The sequence below is a fragment of the Aythya marila genome (genome assembly GCF_965140915.1).
Source record: "Aythya marila genome assembly, chromosome: 2".
NCBI classification, from domain to species: domain Eukaryota; kingdom Metazoa; phylum Chordata; class Aves; order Anseriformes; family Anatidae; genus Aythya; species Aythya marila.
Genome location: NC_139043.1, coordinates 4,836,710 through 4,851,727, shown reverse-complemented (window position 1 = coordinate 4,851,727; position 15,018 = coordinate 4,836,710). Strand labels below are relative to the sequence as shown.

At 39.8% G+C, this 15,018-nt stretch overlaps 1 protein-coding gene across 3 annotated transcripts in view; it reads right to left on the bottom strand.

The window, feature by feature from the left end:
* CRHR2 (corticotropin releasing hormone receptor 2) overlaps positions 1 to 15,018 on the bottom strand; it is a 156,744-nt gene that overhangs the window by 106,003 nt on the left and 35,723 nt on the right. Inside the window, exons 1-2 of one of the 3 annotated variants that reach the window (XM_082753952.1) lie at positions 1,538 to 1,805; positions 1,253 to 1,372 (exon numbers count right to left, since the gene is read on the bottom strand). The exons of 1 other annotated variant lie outside the window; for it this stretch is intronic. In XM_082753952.1, coding sequence (XP_082610078.1) covers positions 1,253 to 1,372; positions 1,538 to 1,652 — 235 coding nt within the window. In that variant the 5' untranslated portion in view covers positions 1,653 to 1,805. Of the gene's footprint in view, positions 1 to 1,252; positions 1,373 to 1,537; positions 1,806 to 15,018 lie in introns of those variants that run through there. One more of the 3 variants, XM_082753951.1, reaches the window with a different exon arrangement.

The window sequence follows — 15,018 nt, the reverse complement described above, 5'->3', positions numbered from 1 at the left end:
AAGACAGCACAACCCAGCCCTTCACCCCTTCCCACCTATTTTATTGCAAAGACCATAGGTCAGAGAATATAGGATTTGAGGATGATCATGCAGTTCTCTGAGGTAACTTCTGTACTTTGCTCAAAGACGAGGATGACAGAAGCTGGTCCCTAAGAACAAATCTGGAAGGGGGTTTTGTTACATAGCACATACACAGAACTTTTGTCTAGTTATCTGACCTTTGACGCTTGGAGCTGGGGAAAGAGGTAATTCACTTTCCACGGTTAAAAAATAAAGTTGAAGATGACAGGGTCATGCTTTTACTGCTAGCCCATGAAATTAACACTACACAAAATTAGATTACCAACACCTGAACAACAGTTAGGAGTGAAACACAGAATGAAATGTCCCCAGTCTAAAGCACCCTAAGTAGCTGGAAAAATGAGTGACAAACAAGTGGGATACACATACCTGGAGCTAATACATGAAAACCTCTTAATGAAAGGTCCGAACAATATTGACAGATAAGGGAAAGGAAATGAGTGCCTGGGTCCGACAGCCTGAATAATAAATTCTTAGTGAGTCATCGTGATTGTTTACCTCTAAGACTCGAGCATCAGTTCCAAGAGATTTCTAAGGAGCCCCATACTCCCTTGCTCTGAATTTTATCTGCATCATAATATCCTCTGCCATTTCTCTTGCACTAATGATGCAGCCACCCCAGCCTCCTAAGAAAACTGCCAATGAAGTTACTAAACAGCTTCCAGACCTCAGCCTCCTGTTTGTTAGATATAAACTTCCAGCCCAGTTTGTCCCTATTTGCAGAAACAGCCCCTCAAACGGGAAGTCGAACACAGTTCTTAAGTGTTAGGACTAAACACTTTGCAAGCCAGAGCATCTTTAATCCAAACAGCTCAAGCACAGCTACAGTAAAACATACATTCAGGCACATATATATCTACACATAAACACCCTGACAACCAGCTAGCACAGTATACCCTCCTTAGACTGATGAGAGCATTTTTGCCCAATCTACCTAAACACACTGAGGAAAATAAGAATCCGTGTTCAGAAGTCTGTGCTTCTGAGAAATCTGCAACATTCCAGGCAGAAATTTTGAATATACAGGCTGGAATGTGGAGGAAATGTTAATTCCCAGGAAAGCACTTTTTTTTTTTTTTTTTTTTTTTTTTCAATGAAAAGATCATTTGGATCTCCCTAGGTGCCTTCTCAAAACCAGATTTGCGGGAGAAGAAAAAGAGTTTGTACTTACTCGTGGTGTTGTATTTGATCCCATTGAAGAACTCCGGGCAGGGTCTCTCTACTAGTTTCCCCGCTGAGGCTCTGGGCCAGCAGGTCCCGATCTGATCAGTGGTGGCATTGCAGTACGGACCTTTTGCATTGGAAAAAAAAAAAAAAGAGAGAGAGAGACAGAGAGAGAAAGGGAAAAAGAAGCAGTTGAGAAAGCACAAAAGCGACACACTTTGCATCACAAAGCAAACCCAATCTTAGCACTCAAAAAGCTTCTCTGAGCCCTGTGCTAGGTAATGATTCCTACCATGAAAGCCCAGGAAAGAGATAGAGAAACTCTCTAAAACAGTCTCTTGTAAATCCAGGAGGCTGCAGTTGACATCAAATTCTTCTAAGATGAACTGAGATATGGTCACATCCATTATTTCCCCCTGGGGCTGCTGGGCTGGATCAGGCTCCTTCCCCCCTTCTCTGTTTTTTGTTCCCTCTCCTTTCTTCCTTTTTGGAAAGAAGCGAGCATCAAGCTGCGGACACCCTGCGATCTCGTGTGTGTGAGCCTCTCTCCCTCCCAGAGTGCTGACAACTTGGCTGAGAGTCTGCGTCTGGCTGTGCAGTTCAATCCTTCAGGCTCTTCTTTGCTTTAAAACAGCAGCTCGGGAACCAATGGGATCACACTGAGCCCAGAGTAAGGGGCTCGTGTCTCTTAGCCGGCTTCCCTGGTCTAGCAGCTCTCCAATGCCGCCTCACGTTGCCAGACCGTTGTATTGCTTTCTCTCCCTCCCTCTCCTCTCCCTCTTCCTCTCTCGCGCGCACACACGCAGAGTTTTATTGTTAGCTCCGGCGAAGAACACTTCTGCAAGAATACTCGGTGCGAATTCGAGCCAGGGAGAAAAGGAAAAGCCATCAGACTAATAAAACTCCTTGGGCTTTTTGGAAAGCAGCGCAGTTACTGTCTGCACCGCATGGAACAGAGGATGAGCAGGGATGTGTGGACAGAGAGGGGGGAGAAGGGACTTCGTCCAGTAAGTGGAATAGTGCATCCTGAGCAGGCCTGGAGAAAGAGGCAAGATTAACAGCTGGGATGTGGGAGATGGTCTGAGAGACGGGAGGCATCGGAACAGAGGAATCGGGTGACAACCAGAGTGGGGAGAGTGAGAGAAGGGCTGGGAGAAGCAAGGCAGGGGCAACTCTTCCTTCTGCCCCTTGTGCAGGCAGCGTGGGAGGGGCAACTGGGCAGGGCAAGGCACTGCGGGCAGAGTAGAGCTCTGGATCAAAGTGGACCACTCAGGGGTCAAAGAAGAAAAGAGAACACCCTGGTTTTCCAGTGATGGGGGGAGCCAGTAGGTCAAAGGATGAGCACTCAGACTGAGCCAGGTGGCAAGAAAATCTTCCTGGGTGAGGAGCCCATCATGTGGGGAGGGAGGGAAGCAAGGGGCTTGAGGACCTGAGGTCCCTGGGGAGCAGGATGAGAAGGGTCTGGGGAAGGGAAGGGATGAGTTTGGGTGGAGATGCTCAGAAAGGTGGTCACCTTTAGGGAAATCAGATCTCAGTACAATGAAAACTGAGTGAAATTCTGCACTTTGGAACATGCTGAAGAGCAGCTTAGACCTAAGAAGCCTTTTTTTTTTTTTTTTTTAAAAATTATTTTTTATTTTTTATTTGCTACATTAGGATGTAGGGAAATTTTTAAGGAAAAAAAAAAATGTCATTTCTTGCCATCTAGCTCCATGGATTCAGAAGGATCTTAGGAAGCAAATAGAAAACTGACGTGTAAGGGAGAAATGCACAATAAGTATATATAGTAGTGGCAGAGATGCAGAAACAAAATACAAGGAAAACAAAGAAACTTTGACATAAAAAAAAGAGATTCAGCAGTGGACTCCTGGTTGCAGTTTGTGTTCACAACTTTAGATCAGACGTGGTGTTATACTGACTTCAAAGCAATGGCCTAGGACTTCTAATAACATCCATCTCCCATCCTGCAATGGTCTGGACTTTCCCTTTACTCATATTTAAGATTGAAAGGCTTCATTCTTCACCCTTCAAAGACAGAAAGAAGCTTGCTATCCAAAGAAAGGGGGAAAACATGAGTTAGAAGGGCAAATAAATTTGCAACATGCACCAATGAGAGAACTAGACAGAAAACTATTTTGCCATCTGCAAACCTGAAGATTTTTGCTCATTTTTATAGTTTGCAATATGAGAGGGTGAAAGAGTGCCATCAATTTTTGGGATGAATATTTTTGTTTTAAATATGCAAAAACCACAAATTAACAAATGCCCTAGCTATCGAGGCAGCACAATGTTCTGAGGTAAGTGAACGAATCTCTTTGCTTCTCTGTCTGGAGCCACGATCTCCTTCCCAAGTGAATATTCCCAAAACTGCAATGCTTTTTGAGAAATTTGCATTTCAGCAAACTGACCTTTGTCAACACCTCCAGATCTCTTTGTCCCACGCATCTCTAATCCCCAAAAGCAGGAAAGAAAATTTATTCAGTATCATTCACACAACATGGCCACCACCAACGTGCTGGTTGTCTTAAAGCAGAGCTTTGAGGAGAAAACCCTATTTCTGGAACTTTACAGTGAGAGGTATAAAGGGTGCTCTAACCCTCCAAGCAACTCACAGAAGTCTGTCCCTCAAAGTATCTTCAAGTGTTCACTTTAAGTTACTTCACTTTCCTAATGGAGCAGTTAAGTTCAGATTTTTTTATTTATTTTTTTTTCTTTTTATTTTTTCTTCAAGAGTCCTTCTTAGTGATGGCTGTGAGTTCTTCTTGGAGGACAGTATTTGTAAGTGCCCAGTGGCATCAGTGAGCTCAGTGGCCATTTCAATTGATGCACAACCGATCAGTGAGTAGGGCACTCATTCAGGATGCTGACAGGATTTTTTTTTCCTTCTGCTGTCTCTACGCAAGACAAAATCACTATGCTTGGGCCACGGTCTCTATTTTTCATCTCCTGTCTGCCCTGTCTATTTACTCACTATTTGTGGAGCAACTTCCACAGTGGAATCATAAACCCAGCTGGAGGATTTGGGCACTAAACTTCCATGAATTTTTGGAGGAACACATCATTTTATAAATTACTGAAAGAAAGACAGTTTCAAAAAAGGAGTTACTTATAAATTTGATTAATGTTTCACTTTTCTAAATGCTGCCCTGTATTTTCTTGCAGAAATACTTGGGAAATGGTTCCAATAGTACAAAGACAAAGACTGAGCTGGATTTAATTTCAGAACTGTTCTTTATAGTAGTTAACACCCAAAACAACAGTCCTGAATTAAACTAAATATTTTCCAAGAATGAAGAAAACAGTTTCTTTGTTTAAGTGAGAAGAGCTAGAAAATCGTCATCCTAAAATGATTCTCCTTTCCATACTTTCAATTTGGTTCCATTTAGAAAATCAGAAACAGTATATACAGCACAGGTAACGCTACTGTATTACATACATTTAACAGCAACAAACCTCAAAAATAATTATAGAGGTGGTGAAAATATTCTCTGTGAGTAAATCTGGATGTGGAAAATAATTTGCTGTTCCTCAGTCCACAAACCTGCACCATCATTTGTTAATCTCTTCTCAGTTCAGCCACAGTCTCTTCATGCAGAGCTCCTTTTGTAACTTTCCCTGGGTACAATTAACTTCTTCGTCAAAGTTTCCCTTTGGCTGGATCCATTTAAATCTTGACTGTCAATTTGAGTCATTCAAGGTGAACATGTTGCTCCTTATAAAAGCAGCAAATCCAACTGAACACAAGATTGACAGAAGTATTATAGCTACTGACGCTGTCGATACTCTGCTGATGCTGTACCCCTCTGTGAGATGCATTTGATACGAATAAAAAGCAACCACATCTTGCTAGGCTCTAGGTAACAGAGATCTTCTTTAAGAAGTACTGAATAACCAAAGAAAGCTAATAATTGCACTTGGCAGGCAGAAAAACTTTGTCAAATTAAAAGTGAACTTGTTCCTATGCAGCGGTGTTCGTTGGTTTGCTTGTGGGAGATGCAAGATGCATTGCATCTGACATAGATGCGATCTATATCAGAACATCTGAATAGTCCAGATTATGTAAGTGAATGTGATGGGCAAATAAATGTATAAACACATGAAGAGAGACTGGAAAGTAACCTACAGCTCCTCCGGAACAGGAAGGAGCTCTGCCCAAGTCTGGGATACAATATGATCCGGCAGTATCAATCTTTGTATGCCAGCTCTTGCACCACTGTACCCATAGGTACAGGATGTCTTTCAGTTTGCCCCACCAGCAGTGACCAACAAGGATAACATTGTGCCATTCAAGCAGCAGCACCAAAACTCCACCCTATGCAGCCAATATATCATTTTTTGTGGGCTGGGGGTACCTCTGAAACCAGCTGACCGCTCCTTGGTCATGCCTACTGGAGGGACCTTTTCACCCCAGACACTTGACCTCTACAATGCCAGATGACTGCTGTATATTTCAATACCCAAGAAGGGGTTAATAAAAATAATTTTAAAAGTCATTTCTCTCCTTAGTTCCCTTGTTCTGAAACAGAAGAGCCCATTATACTTCATCCAGCCTTCCTTTTTTTCCTATGACTGTTTTATCACCCATTTCCCTACTCATTGATGTGAAGAGCTCTTTCACATCAATAAAAGCTTTCCAGGCACAATAGTCACCCCTCTTTTCTGTTGGCAACACAAAGCTTAGGACAAGAAATGCATGTTGTTCATCAAACCACCTGGTTACACCAATAATCCTATCTTACTTCCAGTAACTTATATGTAGTTACCTCACCAATATGGAGGTATCATAGCATCACTCTCCAGAGTATTGTCTATTTAGGTCTTCTGTTTTAATCTAAGTAAAATCCAAATCCATACTTGTCATCTGATACTGTTAATTGTTCTGTTAACATAGTCATAGATCTTCTTCTGTAGTGTGAGGTGAGCAAGAAGCTGCATACCCAAATATTTGATTTGCTGTTGCCTGCAGGGCAAGTACAGGGCCTTCTGGTCGAGTCTGCTGTCCAACACTTTTGGAGTTAATGTAGGTCCATGTGAAATGCCACAAACACTTTGTGATGGCTATCACATTTTCAGTGAAGAAAAGAGTCGGGAGAATCTCAAAGAAATGTTTTCTTACCCTGGTTTTGATGGAAAATAGCAGGCAGAGAGAAAAAAAAAGAAAGAGAAGAAAGAGGAGGAATAAGAAATACATTTCTTATTTGTAGAAATTAGGTGTTTAAATCCCTAGAGGACAATCAAGAAGCAGAACTAAAGCTGATGGTAGAAATGCAGGGTCATCAACTAATTCCTCATACATCTCAGCTGTTGTAATTGGAGCTTTAGTGTCTACCTTTGCATTTGTCTACGTCTACACTTTTGTTTTTAAATCCCTTTAAATATGAGGAAGGAAGGTTTCTAACGGCATGAGAAGAAGCCTTTTCTCACCTTCCCCTTTTCTGCTTGAAAAATGTCTCCAATAATCCTTAATTAAGCAATGGCCTTCCATCATCTAATTTCAAAATAAGTGGGACTGTCCATCTGGGTAAAGAATGAAAAATCATATACCTTAAAGGAAAGCATTAATTTATCAGAGGGGCTTCTGGACCATAAACCTGAAGATCCTTCTTCTCAACATACACTGTAAAATTGATGTGACTGCACATTCAAATGCAGCAACAACATGACCATAACCTGGTAAAGTATTTATTTTTCCTTCTTGTTCCAGGAATTATAAAAATGGCAGTTTTTTGGAGTGTGAACAGGACAGTCACCAATCGTGGAGCTAAGCCATTCAAGCAGCAAAAGAGATTGACAGCAACTTAAAGATCTTTACAGACAGTACACCTCAAGAAGTACCCTAGAAATTCATATATGGCTAACTTCTGTGCCACGCTGTGCTATGGCTTCTCAGAATGAATTATACTCTGCTAGAGGAGTAGGCTGCTAAGAAAACCACTTCTCAAATTGAGTACAACTCTTCTAATCAAAATCTGGTCCTTGCCACACGTACTTGAGGTGTACACAAAATGAGCACTGTTGTAAGTTACTGTATGCAGAGAGGAATATCAGACATATATAAATACAGATCTTCATTTCAGTTGATAGGCTTATTTGTTAGAAAAAGGAGACGTTCTTTTTTGTTGGAAATGAACTATGACTGTAGCAAGCAAAGACAAAAATCAAAAACGCAGATTTGTGGTGATGAATCTCTGCAGCTTCATTGATGTTGGAAAATATTTACTGTGAGTATAAAAAGATTCCAACAGCATAAATAATAAATGGCTTCTAGCTACACATTAATATATTTCTTCTAGCACATTAATACACTTGTCATTCTCTACAGCTATAAAACCTGTACAAGTGAATCATGTTACATGAGACAAATGATGAGACATTGCAGGGAGATTAGAAGAACACACAAAGGAACCAACCTTGACACACTCATAAACTGCCAATGTTATTTTTTAAAGTGAGGTGTTTTGGATGAATGTGCAAAATATCATCTACCATATGAGAGCACAGAAACATTCATTTCAGAATAACTGTGATTTTATACAAGGTCAAATTCAGGGTCGGTGTTTCACAGATATTTAAGAACACAAATGACCTATTGTATATATGTAGATATATATGTATATATATGCCTTACAATGTCCAAGTTCTCTGTTTATGGTGTAAGCAAGTTAAAAAAAAAAAAAAAAAAAAAAAGGTCAGGTCACATCTGAATAAATGATGGATGATGGCAATGACAATGTGTCTTACTAGTTCCACTTCGTTTCCATCAAGTACAATGGGACCATTGCCAAATATGTATAGAATCAGGGGTCTTGCCCTGCTCTCCATGCAATACACTAGGCAACAAGATTTCTTGTGGCATAATTCAGGCTGTGCCAATCAGGCTTTTGCTCTCCCCGCCTCCCACTCTGTTTCATTGTGATTGTTTTTCAGTTCATGCTAGGAAGTTCTGAGTAGTCATCCCATAAGTCTTGAGTCGAGAGGAAGCACAGAAAGAAAAGGTGGAAAGTAATAAAATGCTCAGAAGTCAATACCCCATTTCCTCTGAAAATACACAGACACTATGCATGATAACTGACTTTGAAGTATCATATAGCTCAGAATGCAAAGTATGAGATAGAGCATATGATCACCATGGATCATGTTGCCCAGCATCCCATCTCTGATAATGGCTAAAATCAGTTGCTTCCAAAAATGATGTAGCCCACCAACCTGCTTAAGATTTTCACGATCTAGTTATAGAGTACCCTAAGCAACCTTAACATACGCAGTAAGAGAATAAACCTTTTACATTATGGGTCTTGCCTTCACTGCACAGGAAAAAGCATTGTAATTACAGTATTGTAACTTACAGTTTTAAATCATTCAATTCAGATTTGCCTGGTTTTGAGAAGCATCATCAGTCTGGCTTTGAGACCCTGGACTAGTGGCTCACATACTCCTCTGTGCACCTCTGCCCAACCCATGCATGGAAGGCAGAAGTCTAACAGCTTTAAACACTGCTTAGTTGCCAGTTTTCAGATTTAGATGGCTTTGACTCTCTGCCTTTCATATGCTGCTGTTATAGCCAAGGAAGATTTACAGTTTGATTTGAGTATCCAAAAACGGATGTCCAGAACCATTTAAGATACTCTATCTCATCCAAGATTGTTATATGAGGCTGGCACATAAACACAGAGCCTAGGGAAGAACCATCCTTATGAAGCAGAATTTGAAGGCCAGACAATTTGTCCTCAGGCATCTTAAATGGCATGGGACACCTGTATCTATGCAACTAGATTGAGCCTCAGATAGTAAATTTGCTTATAGGCCATTTGGTCTCTTAGTATTGACCTTCCATAAAAGGGGTGAAGCCCACCATCAGCATGCCTCTAGGGAGCATCTTTCATTGCTTAGGCTTTACCATGTGTAAAAGATTTTCAATCTTTGGGCTACCTAAACTGAATCCTTAATAAATGTGGGAAATGTCCTAAAATACAAAGAGTAGCAGAAGAAGACTTGAGAGTAAATGAAGCTTTTCTGCCATTTTTACCCCTCTTCATTAAATTGTCAAGCTTATAACACTCTCTCAGAGAGAGGGTGTCCTCTTTGCAGCTCACATAAGCAGAAGCTCAGCCTCTCTCTTAATTCTGAGTGAAATTAGCCAGTGTCCAGGAGGAGAATGACAAAGTGCAAACCAAAAATATCTTGTTCTTGAGGAAGCTATGTTTAAAAAACAGCCTGTAATATATCAACTAAGTTGCCAGGCAAGATAGCGCCAGAAAGCCACAAGAAGAATCTAATCTGACCTAGTAAAAATAATAGGCTGTGGAAAGGAGAAGAAAATTAGTCTGTGTCCTAGGAATAAAGAAATCAACAAGCTGGAATATGTTATTGGGTTTGCTAAGAGCTGTCTACATATACCAACTAATACATCTTCCACATGTGGAAAAAGTCTTACACTTCCCAGGAAGACTTTCCAGTTGAACAGAAACCTGTATTGTCTCCAACTGTCTTCCCCAAAGTCTACAATTAAATCTAATTTTGAATTGGTTCTGCTGGAAAGCAAACAAGCAGTGGGTGATCTGCAGACAGTCTTGGAGGCTGGTTGTGCTTCTGTTTTCTCCTCCATAACGTAGAGCTAGTGGTATTTAATAGCTTTACAAAGGTAGTAAAAGTTTAATTGGACTGGCATTTGAAGACTTTATAACTGCTACACATACAGTATTTCAGAAGCATTGTTACATAGAAATTCCCAGCAATACTCCTGATAGTATTTTGATATTCTAAAGAAACACCAGGACCTTCCTCCAATGGTCTGTGTATGAAAACATAAGGAGAAAGAGTCTTTACTCTTTTAAATGCTACAAATGTAGAAAAGAAGAAAACCAAACAAAACAGCACAGTATAGTAGTTTGTTCAAAGTTACACAAAGGTCACCAGGTAATGAAGGAAAAAAACTCAGGAATGGTTTCGTGTCACATCTCTTTAGGTGTCTCCAGTGCAGGTGTCTCCAGAGGAGCCAATTAACCTGGGTTTAATTCGCAGCCAAGGGAAAGAAATAGAAACTTTGGTAATGCAATTCACCTGATCTATTGAAGTCATCTGCTTTAGGATGAGATTGATTTTGCCCTCAGATCCATCCAATCTCCCAAGTAGATGTCTGCTGCCTGAAAGTGGAATATATAGCAACTAGGGCTGATGTAGATGTCTGCATTTAGTCAAGGGAGTCCCACTCCAGATGCCAAGAACACAGGCCAAAATGTTGCTGACCCATTCCCCACTGGCCTCCAGCACCCAGTCTCACTGGAATGTTTGGCAACTGTAATCCCACAAGCCTGGGCTTATTATTTAATGGGAGGTCAAACAAAAACAGCTTAAATATAACACATAAAGAATAAAGATGAGAAAAAAATTCCTGATATGGTAGGAAAGTCACAATGTCAGCCACATATCGTTATGTTTAGAGATTGCATGCCTTAAACTGAATGTAGCTATGTGTAAGAGGATATCAGTAAAACACTGTGTAAAATAGATTTGTATCCCTATGCAAGCCAGCTAGTTATTATAAGGATTCCAGGACAGTCAGCTAGCCGCCGAGGAAATGCCTGGAAATTAAGCAGAAGTAGTGAGCAGTCATGCCAACTTCAGAAAGTGAGACAGTACTTCTCAAGAGCATCATTCTGTAACAGATAGCTCCAGTCCCGCTAGGTAGAAGGTGGAATGATTAGACATGAAACGTGAATTATTGTAATATTGGTATTACGACAGTAATTTAGTTACTTAGTATTGGATTGTGATAACTGAGGAGAAGGAACCTAACGACTGCCTAATTTGTGATTTGAGAAGCTCTTTCTAACTGCTACTGTATGAGATTGCAGCCCCAGAAAAAATGAAATAGATGTAAGAACATTACCTGCGTCTGTAGCATTGGTTTGTGCTTCTGCTTGAAATCAGTGACTCTTGCTAGCTACATAATTTTGGATACCTCCCAGGATAACAAATCCATCCACCTCCCTTAGATCTTGCCCTTAACTGGACTCAGTACCCTTTAATCTTAAGCCAGCATTTTTGATTCTGTAACCATAGGGTAACTCAGGCCATGCATAGTTGTAGGCTGGGTATTTGAGAGGTCCATGACAGCAGAAGGATTCATCTCACCTAATTTCAGCCATCCAAAATTTGGGTGTGTAGACAAAGCAAGGTATCTAGGCTCTCTTACAGTCAACAGGGAGATGGCTACTATCAGAAAAAGTTGATTCATTTTATTTTGAGACAAATACTTTCTTCAAATTCCTAATTCTTAGATGTTCTACTTTGTAGGATGTAGCCCAAGAGAGGGTTAGAACTCTGCTGTACATACACATACTCATGCTCATATACAAGAGTTTCTGGAAAAAAGAAAAAAAAAAAAAAAAGTAGTTGGTGTGATCACATTCACTTGTTGCACGTTGTGCAATTAAAAAAAAAAAAATACTTTAAGATAATTCAGGGCATATATAGCTTGAAACTGTGTGTATTAAAAATGCCCTGCTCATATTATTTCAACACACTGAAATACTAAAAATATGCATTATGCTTACCACTACTTTTGTTTGTTTGTTTGTTTGTTTTTGTTTTGTTTTGTTTTGTTTTCTATACATGTCCATCATGAGAGGACATTTTCAGTAAAGGCTGTTTCCTTGATGTACAAAGACAGTTTCATTGTTGAGCTCTGGTGTTTAAACACTGCTTAACTTTAAACCCACACTTAATTTTCAGTGACTTCAGGAATTATGGGGGCACTTGAGTGACTTAGTAAATAGAGGTAGTTTGTTGAACTAGGATTTGAAGGCTGCTTTGGTTGAAAGGCACATGTGTTTGTTCAGCTATGATATTTTCCATTGGGTTTTACTGATTTTGTATAAAGCTTTTCATTCTAAAACATATGTTTGGAGCCACCTATAACCTGACTCTGTCCATTTGGTGGGTCAGAACTTACACAGAAAGAATTAACCTTGGAATACAGTTTAGAGCATAATAAATAATGTTTTTCTATTCTTAATTAGGTGTTTAGATAGAGAGCTTAGTCTATAGGTGGTTACATCAGTACTGGTTACACTGGATTTTTACAAAAGCCAAGGATCAGTCCCCAGGGATTCAATGTGTAACAGCTGAAGACTGAAAGAAGGGCCAACATTAAAATAGATGCATTTTAGTATAGATGTAATATACATTTAACTGTCATCAAGTAAAATAAATAACTGAAAATATGATGGATATTTTCAAAATAGGTGCAGAAAAAACAATCCTGGGAAGTGTGGCATTTCCAATCTATTTGACAGCACAACTGGATTTCTTTTCCCATGATGTGTTAATCTGTTTTGTATTTGGTAAACTGCACACCCGAGCCCAATGAATATTAACGGAAGAGTTTTAGGAAAACATGTAACATTCTGATTAAACATTTTGTCATTCTTTCACACTCAATTGCAAAGAGAACATAACTTATTGTTGTATTGCTAAGCGAGTGCTCCTTCTCTCATGGACTCATCAAATCTCTTCATTAACCTTTCAAAATCTACCTCCAACTAGAGCAGCTATTCATGATGTTGCTAACTGGCAATTATCATAACTAGATGTCAAACTATGTGGACTGATGTCTGGAAAAGACTTTGTTTTTCTCAGCAGCTTTTCTCCAGCTAAAAAAATCATCAGAATTACCATTTATAGCAATATTGCATGCAACAAGCACCTGGTCATCACAACTTTGCCGCTGGGAGCTATTTAATGAAGAAATAATAATTATTTCTTTTTGCTTGTTTTGTGAAGAGATTTTTCTGCAGCTATTGTAATCTCAGTACCAAGAATTACTTAAGTGAGGACCCAGTTCTCATCATTTTCATTTCCTGTACAAACTTATTAAATATAGAACCTATTAGTTTAACCCTAAAGTATTTTCCCCTTCGTTCAAATAACCACTCCTGGACAGAAATGATGAATAAAGACATACCATCTCATGCAGGCATAGACAGAGAACTGATCAGGTGCTATGGAATACTTCTGGATCAAGTGCACCAGTGTAAGCAGAAAATAAGTCACCCCTAACTGAAGCAACTGTACTATTTTACCATTTACTGCCTCTGAAACATGTAGCATGTATTTCTCTACCTAGTTTCTAGACTTGTTTGGCTCACTGCCATAGTGTGATTTCTTTTGCTTGGCCACTGGAGGGCTCTCCTAATTCTCCATTACTGCATAAAAAAACATTTGATGGAGTTTAATAACATTAAAAGTAAAAGCTGTTTATAGTTACCTGGATATAAAAACAGAAACAAAAAGCAAGCAAGCAAACAAACAAACAAGAACAACAACAAAAGCAAAACAGGTGATTTCATCAGGTTATACAAAGATCTGCATGTGGACAAAGTGTATTTTACTTCCCCTTCAGCAGCAAAAATGTCTCTATAGGAAAAGAGATGAATTTCGCTGGACAGAAAATTTCATTTTGCACACAAGATTATCAACTGCACAAGTGATTATGGGCTTGAGATGGACAGCAAGCTTTTTCCTCATCACCCATTCCTCCCCACACCACATCCTTTCAGTCTGAAATCACTGCATAAATCAATTCACTTTTTCAACTAAGTGTCCTTTGTCATCTAATTTCCAATATATTTCCCCACCTTGAGACCCATTCCTCTGGCCGATTCAATTTGTCTCCTGATGGAAAAGCTGATGGATCTATCATTTTATCCTTTTCACATTAACGCTGCTCCCGTGGAAAGAGGAGATCATGTCAGGCTTTCCACTGCCCAGCAAGGAGCTGCATGCTACATCCACACTGCTGTGAGCACTTGCAGACTGTTGCCAATTGAGAAAATCTGACAAAATGTTGCTTTTTATCCTATTTTTTTGATCAAAAGGACTGAGTTAGTTAAAGCTAAATTGCCTCGTGGAAACAGAACAGTTTGTTAAATCTTTTGTTAGGAAAGTGTTTCCAATGCCAACATGAGACATGTAACTTTGTCCATCCCACAATAACCATTTGGGATAGAGTCTACCTCTGGGTGAGAGAAAACCAGCTGTACGGCCCTGTTTCACTCAGTTTGGCTCCACACCTTTGTCATTTACAGCTGAACCAAACTTTTAGGTATAATCTGGTTAAATCTAGGATGTCTTTTTTCTCTTTTCCATTGCCCCACTAAAGGGAACCTCGTTTGTATGCAGTGAGCACAGCAGCTTCCACGGGTGTCACGGGAAGATTCAAACCTCCAGAAGGACAGCAGCTGGGTAATTCCTCTTGGAGAATCAGGAGATGAATCTGCTCATCTAAAACAGATGACAGAATATAACCTCTCTGTTGACCTTTCTGCTACCGGACTACCTGTTTTCTGCTATTTCCCCAAATACTCATTATGCGGCAATAGACCAGAATTAGAAAAAAAGGGGGGTCTGCTGCAGGTTCTGAGAATTCAAAAAAGGGTCAAACACCCTCCAGCCATCTCTCACAAATCTTTCACTACCAGCTCTGGAAGAATGTGGATTTTGCCATTATTCTGGTATTAATTCTCTGAGTTGCTTTGGATGTTCAGTGGTAAGCGAGATAATAAGCCCTCCAGCCTATCACACATGGTAGCAAATATTTTCTTTTCCTCACCTCAGAAGAAATGGCTTTGAATAAACAGTCCTGACTGTGACTATTTTATCCCAGCTCCTTCAAAGTACTCTTAACATAGATAGAAAAATTATGTACAATAACAGAAAATAGATATTCTCTGGGATTCTGCTTCTCTCATTGAATACAAGACTAGCTAGAGT